This window comes from Tachyglossus aculeatus, chromosome 1 (assembly GCF_015852505.1).
Source record: "Tachyglossus aculeatus isolate mTacAcu1 chromosome 1, mTacAcu1.pri, whole genome shotgun sequence".
Classification (NCBI taxonomy): Eukaryota; Metazoa; Chordata; class Mammalia; order Monotremata; family Tachyglossidae; genus Tachyglossus; species Tachyglossus aculeatus.
Genome location: NC_052066.1, coordinates 170,994,008 through 171,008,590, shown reverse-complemented (window position 1 = coordinate 171,008,590; position 14,583 = coordinate 170,994,008). Strand labels below are relative to the sequence as shown.

General features: G+C 49.3%; 1 protein-coding gene across 4 annotated transcripts in view; it reads left to right on the top strand.

Annotated features, from left to right (window-relative positions):
- Positions 1-12,873, top strand: part of FLVCR2 (FLVCR heme transporter 2) — a 72,140-nt gene extending 59,267 nt beyond the window's left edge. The window contains exons 7-11 of one of the 4 annotated variants that reach the window (XM_038751846.1): positions 322-427; positions 3,843-3,954; positions 4,279-4,334; positions 5,251-5,347; positions 12,597-12,682. In XM_038751846.1, coding sequence (XP_038607774.1) covers positions 322-427; positions 3,843-3,954; positions 4,279-4,334; positions 5,251-5,334 — 358 coding nt within the window. In that variant the 3' untranslated portion in view covers positions 5,335-5,347; positions 12,597-12,682. Of the gene's footprint in view, positions 1-321; positions 428-3,842; positions 3,955-4,278; positions 4,335-5,250; positions 5,348-10,069; positions 10,089-12,596 lie in introns of those variants that run through there. The other 3 variants (XM_038751854.1, XM_038751862.1, XM_038751838.1) reach the window with 3 other exon arrangements.
- Positions 12,874-14,583: the final 1,710 nt, after the last annotated feature.

Genomic DNA, 14,583 nt, shown 5'->3' with positions numbered 1-14,583 from the left:
ACGGGGCTCACAGACTAAGCAGGAAAGAGTAGAGGAATTGAATTCTCACTTTACAGATGAAAAAATTGAGGGCCAGAAATGTGAAGCAGTTTGCCCAAGGCCACACAGCAGGCAAGTGGAGGAATCCTCTGCTTCTCAGCCCTCCGTTCCTTCCACTGGGTGATGCTGATTCTCACTGGGCCAGGCTGTAAGCCAAATGGGAATTTTTTTGAAGTTTTCAGCCACAGCCTGCCTTGCTTCCACAGCCGGCCCCGGCCCTGTGTTCCATCTTCCCTTCCTGTCGGTGCCTAATCACCTCTGCCTGTGCCCGTTATTCTTCAGGTTCTTCATGACTGGCTACCTCCCACTGGGGTTCGAGTTCGCCGCTGAGCTAACGTTCCCAGAGTCTGAAGGAACATCATCTGGAATCCTAAATGTATCGGCTCAGGTAGGCCCAACTCCGAAGCTTTCCAGGCGGGCCGTCACCCTCTGGGTAGACTTCTGGCTGGAAGATGGATTGTTCCAGCAGTGTGGCCTAATGGAAAGAGCACGGACTTGGGAGTCAGGGGACCTGGGTTCTAATCCTGGCTCCACCACTTCTCTGCTGGGTGACCTTGGGCAAGTCTGATAGACTTGAACGAGTTGTCTACACATGCTGCCTCAAATTCCTCAGTGCCAACTCTCTCCTCGACCCCCTCCAGTCTGGCTTCCGTCCCCTTCATTCCACGGAAACTGCGCTCTCAAAGGTCACCAATGACCTCCTGCTTGCCAAATCCAACGGCTCATACTCTGTCCTAATCCTCCTCGACCTCTCAGCTGCCTTTGACACTGTGGACCACCCCCTTCTCCTCAACACGTTATCTGACCTTGGCTTCACAGACTCCGTCCTCTCCTGGTTCTCCTCTTATCTCTCCGGTCGTTCTTTCTCAGTCTCTTTTGCGGGCTCCTCCTCCCCCTCCCATCCTCTTACTGTGGGAGTTCCCCAAGGTTCAGTGCTTGGTCCCCTTCTGTTCTCAATCTACACTCACTCCCTTGGTGACCTCATTCGCTCCCACGGCTTCAACTATCACCTCTACGCTGATGACACCCAGATCTACATCTCTGCCCCTGCTCTCTCCCCCTCCCTCCAGGCTCGCATCTCCTCCTGCCTTCAGGACATCTCCATCTGGATGTCCGCCCGCCACCTAAAGCTCAACATGTCGAAGACTGAGCTCCTTGTCTTCCCTCCCAAACCTTGTCCTCTCCCTGACTTTCCCATCTCTGTTGACGGCACTACCATCCTTCCCGTCTCACAAGCCCGCAACCTTGGTGTCATCCTCGACTCCGCTCTCTCATTCACCCCTCACATCCAAGCCGTCACCAAAACCTGCCGGTCTCAGCTCCGCAACATTGCCAAGATCCGCCCTTTCCTCTCCATCCAAACCGCTACCCTGCTAATTCAAGCTCTCATCCTATCCCGTCTGGACTACTGCACTAGCCTTCTCTCTGATCTCCCATCCTCGTGTCTCTCTCCACTTCAATCCATACTTCATGCTGCTGCCCGGATTATCTTTGTCCAGAAACGCTCTGGACATATCACTCCCCTCCTCAAAAACCTCCAATGGCTACCGATCAATCTGCGCATCAGGCAGAAACTCCTCACCCTGGGCTTCAAGGCTCTCCATCACCTCGCCCCCTCCTACCTCACCTCCCTTCTCTCCTTCTACTGCCCAGCCCGCACCCTCCGCTCCTCCACCACTAATCTCCTCACTGTACCTCGCTCTCGCCTGTCCCGCCATCGACCCCCGGCCCACGTCATCCCCCGGGCCTGGAATGCCCTCCCTCTGCCCATCCGCCAAGCTAGCTCTCTTCCTCCCTTCAAGGCCCTCCTGAGAGCTCACCTCCTCCAGGAGGCCTTCCCAGATTGAGCCCCTTCTTTCCTCTCCCCCTCGTCCCCCTCTCCATCCCCCCGCCTTACCGCCTTCCCCTCCCCACAGCACCTGTATATATGTATATATGGTTGTACATATTTATTACTCTGTTTATTTATTTATTTATTTATTTTACTTGTACATTTCTATCCTACTTATTTTATTTTGTTGGTATGTTTGGTTCTGTTCTCTGTCTCCCCCTTTTAGACTGTGAGCCCACTATCGGGTAGGGACTGTCTCTATGTGATGCCAATTTGTACTTCCCAAGCGCTTAGTACAGTGCTCTGCACATAGTAAGCGCTCAATAAATACGATTGATTGATTGATTGATTGATTGATTGATTCAGGACATCTCCATCTGGATGTCTGCCTGCCATCTAAAACTCAACATGTCCAAGACTGAACTCCTTGTCTTCCCTCCCAAACCCTGCCCTCTCCCTGACTTTCCCATCACTGTTTACGGCACTACCATCCTTCCCGTCTCACGAGCCCACAACCTTGGTGTCATCGTCGACTCCGCTCTCTTGTTCACCCCTCACATCCAATCCGTCACCAAAACCTGCCGGTCTCAGCTCTGCAACATTGCCAAGATCCGCCCTTTTCTCTCCATCCAAACCGCTACCCTGCTCATTCAAGCTGTCATATTATCCCGTCTGGATTACTGCATCAGCCTCCTCTCCTATCTCCCATCCTCCTGTCTCTCCCCACTTCAATCCATATTTCACGCCACTGCCCAGATTGTCTTTGTCCAGAAATGCTCTGGGCATGTTACTCCCCTCCTCAGAAATCTCCAGTGGTTACCAATCGATCTGCGCATCAGGCAGAAACTCCTCACCCTGGGCTTCAAGGCTGTCCATCACCTCGCCCCCTCCTACCTCACCTCCCTTCTCTCCTTCTCCAGCCCAACCCGCACCCTCTGCTCCTCTGCCGCTAACCTCCTCACCATGCCACGTTCTCGCCTGTCCCGCCGTCGACCTCTGGCCCACATCCTCCCCCTGGCCTGGAATGCCCTCCCTCCGCACATCTGCCAAGTTAGCTCTCTTCCTCCCTTCCAAACCCTACTGAGAGCTCACCTCCTCCAGGAGGCCTTCCCAGACTGAGCCCCTTTCTTCCTCTTCCCCTCCTCCCCCTCCCATCCCCCCAACCTTACCTCCTTCCCCTCCCCACAGCACCTGTATATATGTATATAAGTTTGTACGCATTTATTACTCTATTTTATTTGTACATATTCTATTTATTTTATTTTGTTAATATGTTTGGTTTTGTTGTCTGTCTCCCCCTTCTAGACTGTGAACCCACTGCTGGGTAGGGACTGTCTCTGTATGTTGCCAACTTGTACTTCCCAAGCGCTTAGTACAGTGCTCTGCACACAGTAAGCACTCAATAAATACGATTGAATAAATGAATGAATGAATGAAAGTCGCTTAACTTCTCTGTGCCACAGTTACCTCACCTGTAAAATGGGGATTAAGACTGTGAGCCCTATGTGGGACAGGGACTGTGTCTGACCTGATCATGTTATATCATGGGTTCAAATCCCGGCTCTGCCAATTGCCAGCTGTGTGACCTTGGGCAAGTCACTTAACTTCTCTGTGCCTCAGTTCCCTCATCTGCAAAATGGGGATGAAGACTGTGAGCCCCCCGTGGGAAACCTAATCACCTTGTATGCTCCCCAGTGCTTAGAACAGTGTGTGGCACATCGTAAGCACTTAACAAATGCTATCTACTTCAGTGCTTAGTATGCTGCCTGGCATTTTGTAAGCACTTAACAAATATTACAGTTCCCCTCTAGACTGTAAGCTCATCATGGGTGGGGAAAGTGTCTGTTTATCATTGTACGGTGTTCTCCCAAGTGCTTAGTACAGTGCTTTGCACACAGTAGGCACTCAACAAATACAACTGAATGAATGTGTCTGTCCGAGGCCCGAGGCCTGATCTCTTTTGCCTCTGCAGGTGTTTGGGATCATCTTCACCATCTGCCAGGGCCAGATCATCGATCACTTTGGAACCATGGCAGGAAACATCTTCCTCTGCGTCTTCCTCGGATTGGGCACCATCCTCACCGGTAAGGGGTCTAGGAGGGACACGGGACCCACCCAAGGTGTGTGGTCCGGCATCCCTGCCTCTCTGGGCGGAGGGATTGGCCAAGCTCCAGGCAAGGTTGCCAGGTCCCAGAGGCTGCTGAGAGATGGCAGGAGAGCAGCACCTCAGGGACTTATTACCCGAGGCTGCTGTGATGAAACGGCTCCCTCTCCTAACTGAAATGGGGAGCAACTTTGGGGTGAGCGTCTCCTGGGCAGAGGCCACTTTGAGGTGGGCTGAGCCTTGGAATGTGTCCAAGGTAATGACTTGTCATCTCTGGGTCTTTTCCCCTGTGCCTTGTCCTCAGTATTCATTAAGGCAGATCTCCGAAGGCAGAAAGCCAATGAGGCGTTTAAAGAGAATGTGAGTATGTTGGTTCATCTCTCTCTCTCTCTCTCTCTCTCTTTCCCCAGGCCCATTCCTTATATTGACATGTGCGAGGATAGTTTCTTGAATGGTTATGCTAAACTCTGCGTCTGGGCCTTGTCTCAGACAGCATCAGTCATTTAGGGGAAGGGGAGAGGGGAAGGGATCTTATCTGTAGGACCTCAACATATGGCTTTTTGAATCCCTCTGTGCTGAGTTGCCACAGAACAAACCAGTGGCCAATCTCCCCATCATTAACTGGACAATAAGATGCATTTCATTCAGGCCAAGACTCCGTGGACTGTGAGGTTTTCCAAACAGTCCTCTTTGTGCTGTCCACTGAGTGCCAGCCCCTCGAAGCTGATGCGGCAATAGATAGAAACTGGAGGAATGCATGGGAAGTTATCGATAATCCTCCTAGCTGTTCAGCTTGGGCCGGTCTGGGCTAAGCACTTAGTACAGTGCTCTGCACACAGTAAGCACTTGGTAAATACCACTGATCATTCGATCGATCAATTGAAATCCAGCCCTAGCCTCTCAGGCTCAGATTCAAGGCTGAGATGAAACCGGTCCCTGTGTGGACTCGAGGGAATTTCCCTAAACCAGCAAGGTCTAACTCTGATCCAGTTCTGCTTTAGGCTACTGAGGCCCACAGCTTTGGGCATGATGTTGATTAGTGTGGGGTGGGACGTAGGCTGGGCTAGAGGGCCACTCCACAAGGCTCCGTAAGCAGTGGGATAGTGGGTTGGGGGCTGTAGCGTTATCAGGCGTTTTGATCTCTGGGCCCCTCCTCTCGCCAATGCTCTAACCAGGCCCTTGCACTTGGCTTTGTCTATTTCTGTGAGTGAGTGAACAGGTTTCCCCCGCACTTGTCTCCCTTTCGCTCTGACCCAGCAGTGACCTGTTGTTTCAGACTCCACCGAACAGCACCCAGGCCTCGGATCACGGGCCAAACCCCGTATCCCCGGCTCCACCACTCCCTGCCTCTGGCCATTAGCTGGTCCGCAAAGGTAGGAGTCTCACGCCGCTTTGCTTGCCCGATCACTCACCGGGGGGGAATCGGCACCAAATCAGTGATTCTCCCCTTAGCATGTGGCAGCCGCTCGGGTAGAACAGCAGGGCCTCAGGACCTGGAGTGTTCATGGGGCAGGCTGGGGAGAAAAACGGCCAGGTATCGGGGAGGGAGGGGGAATATATTTTGGGGTCAACTGGACAGCCTGAGAGGGACGGGTTGAAAGGCAAGAAGACAAGGAGGGGTGGGGAGGAGAGTTAGGAGCAGAAATAAGCTACCTTGCACTAAAAATCTTCTGGAAGCAATTTTACAGAAATGAGGGGGCTGTTTCTAACAGAGGGGGAGGGAGAGGGGATAATTATTAGGGGCAAGAGGGTAGGCATCAGGAGAATGGGTGGGTTTCCCTTGGCTGATGCTGTATTGGTCATTGCCCAATGAATCCTTTGGCAATGGAGGGGGAAGAAGTAGGATGTAGACGGAAGAGAGAGAATCACCTTTACTTGCAGTCTGGTGCTCTGTTGGGGAATTCAGCTGAGGGGAGCTCCCAGCCAAGATATTATATAGTTATTGGGGGGATGGGGCCGTGACCTCTACTAGGAAACATCCTTTTAGACTGTGAGCCCACTGTTGGGTAGGGACTGTCTCTATATGTTGGCAATTTGTACTTCCCAAGCGCTTAGTACGGTGCTCTGCACATAGTAAGCGCTCAATAAATACGATTGATGATGATGTTGATGATGTTGCCAAGATGAGAGAGGAGTCGGCTTAGTGCGAAGGAAGAGGCTGATTTGGTGCCTTCTGGTCAAAGTGCAGTCAAACCTTAAAACTCAGGAAAAACTCCTGGATGAATCTGTCCTGAATTGGAACTCAACATGCACAAAAACAGTACCTGCAGAGGGATGGGAGAGAGTTTCACTGTACTTTGCTTTTAATTTGGCCAACAGCAAGTTTACTGGCTTTTAATAGCTGATGCATGGTCCTTTGTCCGGCTGCATTAATACTATCCTCTTGCCTGCAATCAGTCTTCCTTTTCAGATTCCTTAGCCTGCTTGCCTCCTTGCTTTATCCTGCCCATCAGCTACTCTTCCTAGGCGGGCAGATCCTGGTTTCCACATTCTGCTCTCTTTAGCCAGGATGGTAAGAAACCCAACTGGAGCATTGAAAAGGAAATTCCCCTGGGAGAATCCACTCTTCCTAGAACAGTAGGATGTGAGGCAGGAAGAAGGGACTCTCTTTCCAGATCTTGCCCTTCCCCAATCTCTCTCCCCGCAGGAGGTTGGAAAGGTTCCTGGGCCAAGCCATTTTCAAACCCCTGATTTGTTAGGTATTAAACTTCATTATCAGCAGTATTTATTGAGGTTCCTACTGTTTACACAGGACTCAGGGAACAAAAGAGAGCTAGTGATTATTGGTTGGGCCCCTGAAAAAGCAAATATGGCTTTGTAAGGTCAGCCACACCAGCTAGGCCCAAGAGATTGGCAGAAGGAAGCAGATAAGCATTAGTTAGTCAGCACAATGGCCAAAGCTAACCACAAGCAGGTGGCTTTGGGCTCTAAGGCCACCCTCACCACTGGGTTCTCATGATCCATAATAATAATAATAATGGCATTTATTAAGTGCTTACTATGTGCAAAGCACTGTTCCCATACCTTCACTGGTTGACAGAAGGCAGCTGTGGGGGCAGAGGGTAATCTAAGACTTTGTTCTGGGGGTCCGTAGTAGGCTAGCCCATGCCAGTGGGTTCCAAAAACCATGAAATTTCCTTCATGCCCCTTGCTAGAGTGAAGCGAATTGATATATTATTAGTAGTAGTAATAATAATAATAATTATCATTAGCTCCTTGTGGGCCGGGATCACATCTGCCAACTCTGTTGTACTGTACTCTTCCCAAGCACTTAATGTAGGGCTCCGCACATAGTAAACACTCAATAATTACGATTAATTACGGCACTTACTAAGCACATACTATGTCCTAAGCATTGAGGTAGATACAAGGTTATGGTAACAGCCATGGTCCCCGTCTCATATAGGGCTCCCAATCTATCGTGTCCTTGTTCTACAGAAGAGGAAGCTGAGACTCAGAGAGGTCAAGTGACTTGCCCCAAACCACCCAGCAGACGAGTGGCAGAGCTCGAATCAGGGTCTCCTGACGTCTTATCCTGGGCTCTTTCTAACTCTATGAAGTGGATGCCATGCTAGCACCAGTCTAGGGTGGATGGGGATGAGGGAGCCTCTTTATTTCCCTAGCAATTCAGTACATTTCCTCCCCATCTGTCATAATAATAATAATGATGGCATTAATTAAACGCTTACTATGTGCAAAACACTATTCTAAGCGCTGGGGAGGTTACAAGGTGATCAGGTTGTCCCACGGGGGGCTCACAGTCTTTAATCTCCATTTTACGGATGAGGTAACTGAGGCCCAGAGAAGTCAAGTGACTTGCCCAAAGTCACACAGCTGACATTTGGCGGAGCCGGGATTTGAACCCATGACCTCTGACTCCACAGCCCGAGCTCTTTCCACCGAGCCACACTGTAGGCAGGGAAAGTGTCCAGTAACTGTTGTATTGTACTCTCCCAAATGCTCTGCACACAGTAAGTTCTCAGTAAATACCGCTGATTGATTTCCCCTAGCTCCTTTTCCCGGCTCCTTCTGTCCCAGACCCCATGATGGTCCTTTCCATTCAGAGTCAGGAGTCTGAAAAATCAGTTCGTGGGGCCAGTTATTTTCCCAGCTCACATCCTCACTCTGGACTCTTCAAAGCTATTTGCCTTGCAGTGGAATTCTCCCACCCGAATAGAAATAGGTAACGTGTTGGTAAAGAAGCGACGACTGACTCTAGATGGCAAAATCCTCCACCATCTCCCTGTCTCCTGAGTTCCCCGTCAATCTCAGAGCTTCCTGCCTGTTTCTGGGGCTGCCTCCCGGTTTTTCAAGTGGGACCTGGAGAAGTTGGCAGCTTTTCCCCTTTCCCTAGTGTGCCCAGGCACGGTTCCCTCGGTTTGTGTTCGGCATTTGGGGTGTGACGACCCAGGTTGGTGGGCGCTCCTGTTGGATGAATTACCGTTCATGCCTCCAGAGCCCCGGCTCTTGAGACCAAACCATAACTGAGAGTGAAGATGGGATCGGTCAGTTATCCATCTCTGTTTTCATTGCTCGGGGTAAGTAAATGCCCAGTGCTTATGGGTGTATATGTGCGTGAGAGACAGACAGACAGAAATGGGTGTCGGGGGGAGTGGAGAGAGAGACATTGCTTTCTACATACATTCTTCAGCCACTAGCTCTAGAGTGGCAGTCCCGCAGTTGTGGAACTGTATCTGATCTGCGTATCTGTCTCTATCCCTGTGCTTAGAATGGTGCTTGGCACATAGTAAGCACCCAGCAGATATCACAATTATGAGGTTGTATTGGAACGCTTACCTATCCTGAGATATCTTCACACTTAGCGGTGCTTCTGAGAAGCTCAGGACCCACTCCTCTTCATAAGCAGGCCCCTTGGCTAGCTAGAGTAGCTCTCCATGTTCAGCACTCAACATCCTTTCGGTGAAGTCTTTCCCTCCAGGGTAAAGTCACTTGTAGTTGGAGACCACGTCCTTGGGGTATGGGCTTTCTTTGATTTCTGAATACTAGTTTGACCGTGATACTAAGAACCATGTGCTACTACAGTAGGTCTGTTCTCGAGGAGTTTAAAAAGCTGAATATTAGAAGAAAATTCTCATTCATCTTCCCTGAAACACTGTGAGAGCGATTAGTGGGGAGATATTATTCCATTTTTAAAGACTAGTGCCCCGAGTACACATCCAACCTCTTTGTTCTTCCAGGCATTAGAAGGCAATCACTGGCAGAGCCAGGACTAGAATCCAGGCCCTATGTATGAATCACTAGCTCGCATTGCTGTTTTCTCATTACTAGTCAGTTGAACTGGTGAATTTGGGGTTGAAGGGAAACTTCTTTTAGTAACTTTCTCAACTCATAAGAAAAAAAGGTTATTTATTGTTACTCAACCAACAGGAAAATATAGGAGAGCCATTTTTTTCCCAAAAGGGACGTTTTGCCTGCCCTGTCCTTCTGGCCCAGTGACAGTGAGAACCACAAGGGAGGGAGAAACGGGGGCATCCATCCTACAAGACCGAGAATGCCATGAGACTAGCTTAGCATGCCCTGAGCTTGCTTCACCCCTGGCATGGAAACCCAAGCATTTAAAGTAAAGGAAATCAGCTATGGGACAGCATGAGGTAGGATAACCAGTTTAGCTGGGATGGTGTAATGTCTGGGACTTTGCATATTTTTCCTCATATTGCTTGGGGGAGCCGAAAGGCTCTGGCAGTCTTCTAGTGTCAGCAGAACAAAAGGTCAAGCTAGGAAGACAGAATAACGTGGTGGACTCATAAAGGAGTCTTAAAGTATTCTTAACTAGTCCCTGAACAACTCGAGGGAAATTTGACCCTAACACATCTAGTGGTTCCTTTCGCTCCAATAGACACATGGTACATCCTGAAGCAGGATAGGAGCTGTTCCAATCAGAGTCCCTTTTATTCACAATCTCTCCTCCCTGTCCCTACCAGACGATGGCTAACTTGGTACTAGAGGGTAAAATGGTTAAGAAGGCAGCCCCCAATTCACAACCCCTGTTTTGGGGGAGTTGGATTCAGAGGGAATTCGTATTTCGGGTTGTACTCGGCAACTTTTACAAGGCCAACTATACACTGCCTTTACAGGACCGCCTGCCGCAATTGCAGCCGGGAAGCTAAAATAATGAAGCTGAGTACTCATATTATTTCATTTTTCCCCTTTCCCCTCTCTCCCTTATTCTTGGATTGGAGGCCTAATGGGTCAGGGACTGTGTCTACTTCTCACCTGTGCATGTTTTTTTCTTACCCCTGGGTAAAGTGCTCTCCCTCACTGTTGGGCCAAAATAAATCGTACTACTACTTCTGGGAGTCAGAAGGTCATGGGTTCTAATCCCGACTCTGCCACCTGTCTGCTGTGTGACCTTGGGCAAGTCACTTTGCTACTCTGGGCCTCAGTTACCTCATCTGTAAAATGGGGATTAAGACTGTGAGCCCCACGTGGGACAACCTATCTTGTGTTTACCCCAGTGCTTAGAACGGCACTTGGTACATAGTAAGTGCTTAACAAATATTATAATTATTATTATTACTACCATTCATTCATTCAATCGTATTTATTGAGCGCTTACTGTGTGTAGAGCACTGTAGTAAGCGCTTGGGAAGTACAAGTTGATAACATATAGAGACAGTCCCGACCCAACGGGCTCACATTCATTCATTCAATTGTATTTATTGAGCACTTACTGTGTGCAGAGCACTGTCCTAAGCACTTGGGAAGTACAAGTTGGCAACATATAGAGACGGTCCCTACCCAACAATGGGCTCACAGTCTAGAAGGGGGAGACAGACAACAAAATAAAACACGTGGAAGGGTGTCATCAGAATAAACAGAAATAAAGCTAGATGCACATCTTTAACAAAATAAATAGAATAGTAAATATGTACAAGTAAAATAGAGTAATAAATCTGTACGAACATATATACTACTACTTCAATACTACTTCTAATTCTTTCAGGTAGCGCCAATAAGAACCACATGCATAGAGAAGCACACATTTTGATGGGATTTAAAAAATTCCCCAGAATGTAAAACTAAATACTATAAAAGCCCCTCAGACTTTGTGAAATTCAATCTAGGGGAGAAATCGGTAGGTTCAGGAAAGCCTTAGTGGCTTACTGGCTCCTTTGACTTCACAGGATAGGAAGCGGAAGGAAGCTAGGATCACAGTCGTTCAGAGTCTTCTGTTGAAAATCTCTCAGCCCTCTCCTCTACCCTGACCCTGCAACTGACAGGTGGTTTTGTCCTGGCAAGCCTCGGAGGATTTGTTTAGAGTGAACTCTGGAAGAATTTCTGAGGCTGTTGTCCAGATATCTGCAGCTCTCCATTTACAGGAGAAGTATCTCAGGAGTTTAATAATAGTGACTGGAGTATTTCTTAAGTGCTTACTGTGTGCCAAATGCTGGGGTAGATACCAGGTAATCAGGTCAAACAGTCTCTGTTCTACATGAGGCTTGTTTGGTACATAGCAGGAGGGAGAACAGTGATAGAATCCTCATTTTGCAGATGAGGCAACTGAGGCACAGAGAAGTGAAGGGACTTGCCCAAGGTCTAGCTCTCTTCCTCCCTTCAAGGCCCTACTGAGAGCTCACCTCCTCCAGGAGGCCTTCCCAGACTGAGCCCCTTCCTTCCTCTCCCCCTTGTCCCCCTCTCCATCCCCCCATCTTACCTCCTTCCCTTCCCCACAGCACCTGTATATATGTGTATATGTATACAGCACATATGTATATATGTTGCTACATATTTATTACTCTATTTATTTATTTATCTTACTTGTACATATCTATTCTATTTATTTTATTTTGTCAGTATGTTTGGTTTTGTTCTCCGTCTCCCCCTTCTAGACTGTGAGCCCGCTGTTGGGTAGGGACTGTCTCTATGTGTTGCTGACTTGTACTTCCCAAGCGCTTATAAGGGGATACAAGGTATCAGGTTGTACCAAGTGGTATCAGGTTGTACCACTTGGGGCTCACACTCTTAATCCCCATTTTACAGACAAGGGAACTGAGGCACAGAGAAGTTAAATGACTTGCCCAAAGTCACACAGCTGCAGCTTGGCTCAGAAAACATTAGGAACAGTGGCCCGGTCTCTTCCATTCCAGCCTGGCTCATTCCCTCTGTGGAAATGCCTGTTCACTGAGGTCTAGGAGCAGCGTGGCTCAGTGGAAAGATCACGGGCTTCGGAGTGAGAGGTCATGGGTTCAAATCCCAACTCCACCACCTGTCAGCTGTGTGACTTTGGGCAAGTCACTTCACTTCTCTGTGCCTCAGTTACCTCATCTTTAAAATGGGGATTAAAACTGTGAGCCCCCCTGTGGGACAACCTGATCACCTTGTAACCTCCCCAATGCTTAGAACAGGGCTTTGCACATAGTAAGCGCTTAACAAATACCATCATTATTATTATTATCTGCAGCCCCTGAATTCATGGCAACTCTTGTAGGAACAGACAGCCTCAGGGGTGGCACGCAATTCCGACTTGGACTTCCCAAGCGCTTAGTACTGTGCTCTGCACACAGTAAGCGCTCAATAAATACGATTGAATGAATGAATGAATACCATGGTAACTCCTACCTGAGAGCTGCCCTGACATGCCCCATTTGCTTTGTCTTGCAGAAATCCCTGGAGGAGCTGGCCAGATCCAGCAAGGTACCTATCATTACGTCAGAAGCAAAGCTTTGAAGGACGAAGGCGGTGGCCGTGGGGTCCCTCTCACCCCACTCCTCCTCCTCCTTCTCCTCCACCAGCACAGCTCTTGATGCCAGAGTCGTCTTCATGGGGATGATTTTGCAGGGGAACAGCCATGCCTACTCCAGTAGGGGCCCAGCAGTGTGGCTTAGTGGCTAGAGCACGGCCCTGGGAGTCAGAAGGACCTGGGTTCTAATCCCGACTTTGCCACTTTCCCTGCTGTGACCTTGGGCAAAATCCTTTCACTTCTCTGTGCCTCAGTTACCTCATCTGTAAAATGGGGATTAAGAGCGTGAGCCCCATGAGGGACAGGGACTCCGTCCAACCCGATTAACCTGTATCTACCCTGGCGCTTAGAACAGTGCTTGGCACATAGTGAGCGCTTAACAAGTCCCATAATCATTATTATTATTTACTCCCTCAGGTGGTCCTGGTGGGAAGAACCGCTCCCACTTCCCATTCTGGATGGCGTGCATTGGTAGGGAGGGCAGGGTAGCACTGCTGTAATCTTGGAAGGAATGTGCTGTTTCCAAACTCATTTTTCCCAGCTGACTACCGAAAACCCTGGCCCGAGGATCAGGGGACACAGGTTTACAATGTCTAACGCTGGGACACCCTCCAACCTACCTTTCTGAGTCGGTGAAACCAAATATCCTGTTTTACCCAAACTCGCTGCTGTCAGTAGAGGAGGGTTTCTTAATGGGTGGACTGAAAACCCAGTAAGAGATGCGAATACAAATAAGCTGTGCATAGGCTTGAATTTAGCCACTTGAACTGGAAGGAGAGACGTTCTCCAGAGGTTTTACGTGATTAAGCCAATCACCCTTCTCTGATGGTTTTCAGCCAGACATCCAGGAGGGCTCTAATTCAACGGGTCTTCCCTCTCCTGAGTTGGAAACACTAAGCAGTCTAACTCTTCTCTGCACTTTGCCCTAACCTTACCCCGATCTCCTCTGAGATGCCCGAACTCTGTTCCAGAGGGACGGAAGGGAGTGGGGCAAAATATGCCCTTGGGTGAAAGAGTTATCAGTTTCTTTGAACTTACAGAGGCTGTGCAAAAACCCAGCTGGCCCTCACACCCCAGCCCCTGGGAGGGGACAGTCCCCACACATTCTCTTCTACCACTCCCCCGTCTCACATTAACTCGACCTTGCCACAACCTCTGTTAGCTCTTTCAAGTCCAAAGCATTTAATTAAGATTTAATCTCACTCAGATCACCCCAGGTCAGCCTGTTGTTTGGGTATCAGGGGTTTCTGCTGCAAAGATGGGATGAATGATGATGGACGGTGCCTTCTGTGTGACAGCACAGGCCTCAGCACAGGCCTAGGCCTCAACTTCCAAAGGGACAAACTGCAGGTTGGGGCAGGATGTGTTCACCAACTACAGCGCTGCAGTCGTGGTCACCCTGCAAACGTCTGGCCACTGTTTCCTGAGGAGAATCTAAGTTGCGTGTGTATGTGTTTGTGCATGTGCGTGTGAAAAGAGGGCCTGGATTGTAAGCCCCTTGGGGGCAGGAATTGTGTCAACTACTGTACCCTCCCAAATTCAGAGTACGGTGCTCTGTCCCGAGTAAGCACTCAATAAATAGCATTGTTTGCTCGTGTGCGTGTAGGGTGAGGGATCGGGGTTTGCTGGAAATGTGCATTTTACCTGTGGAAAGGGGATTGTCTTTAACATCTCACCCCAACAGATCTCTAACCATGTTTACTGAATGCTGCTGAAAAACAGACACTTGCTTTAATACCCGTAGTAGTGGAGGCGGCGTGATTCTGTGCTAAGTTGTCTCCACCGGGTGGGAGAACGAGAATGATGGCAGGGGGGTTTGGTGCTCCCTGAGGGCCTTGTAATCCAGGTCGTAGACCCCCGGATGCTGCAGGTATGGGAAAGGATCGGAGGCATGGCTAGAGGGGTGGA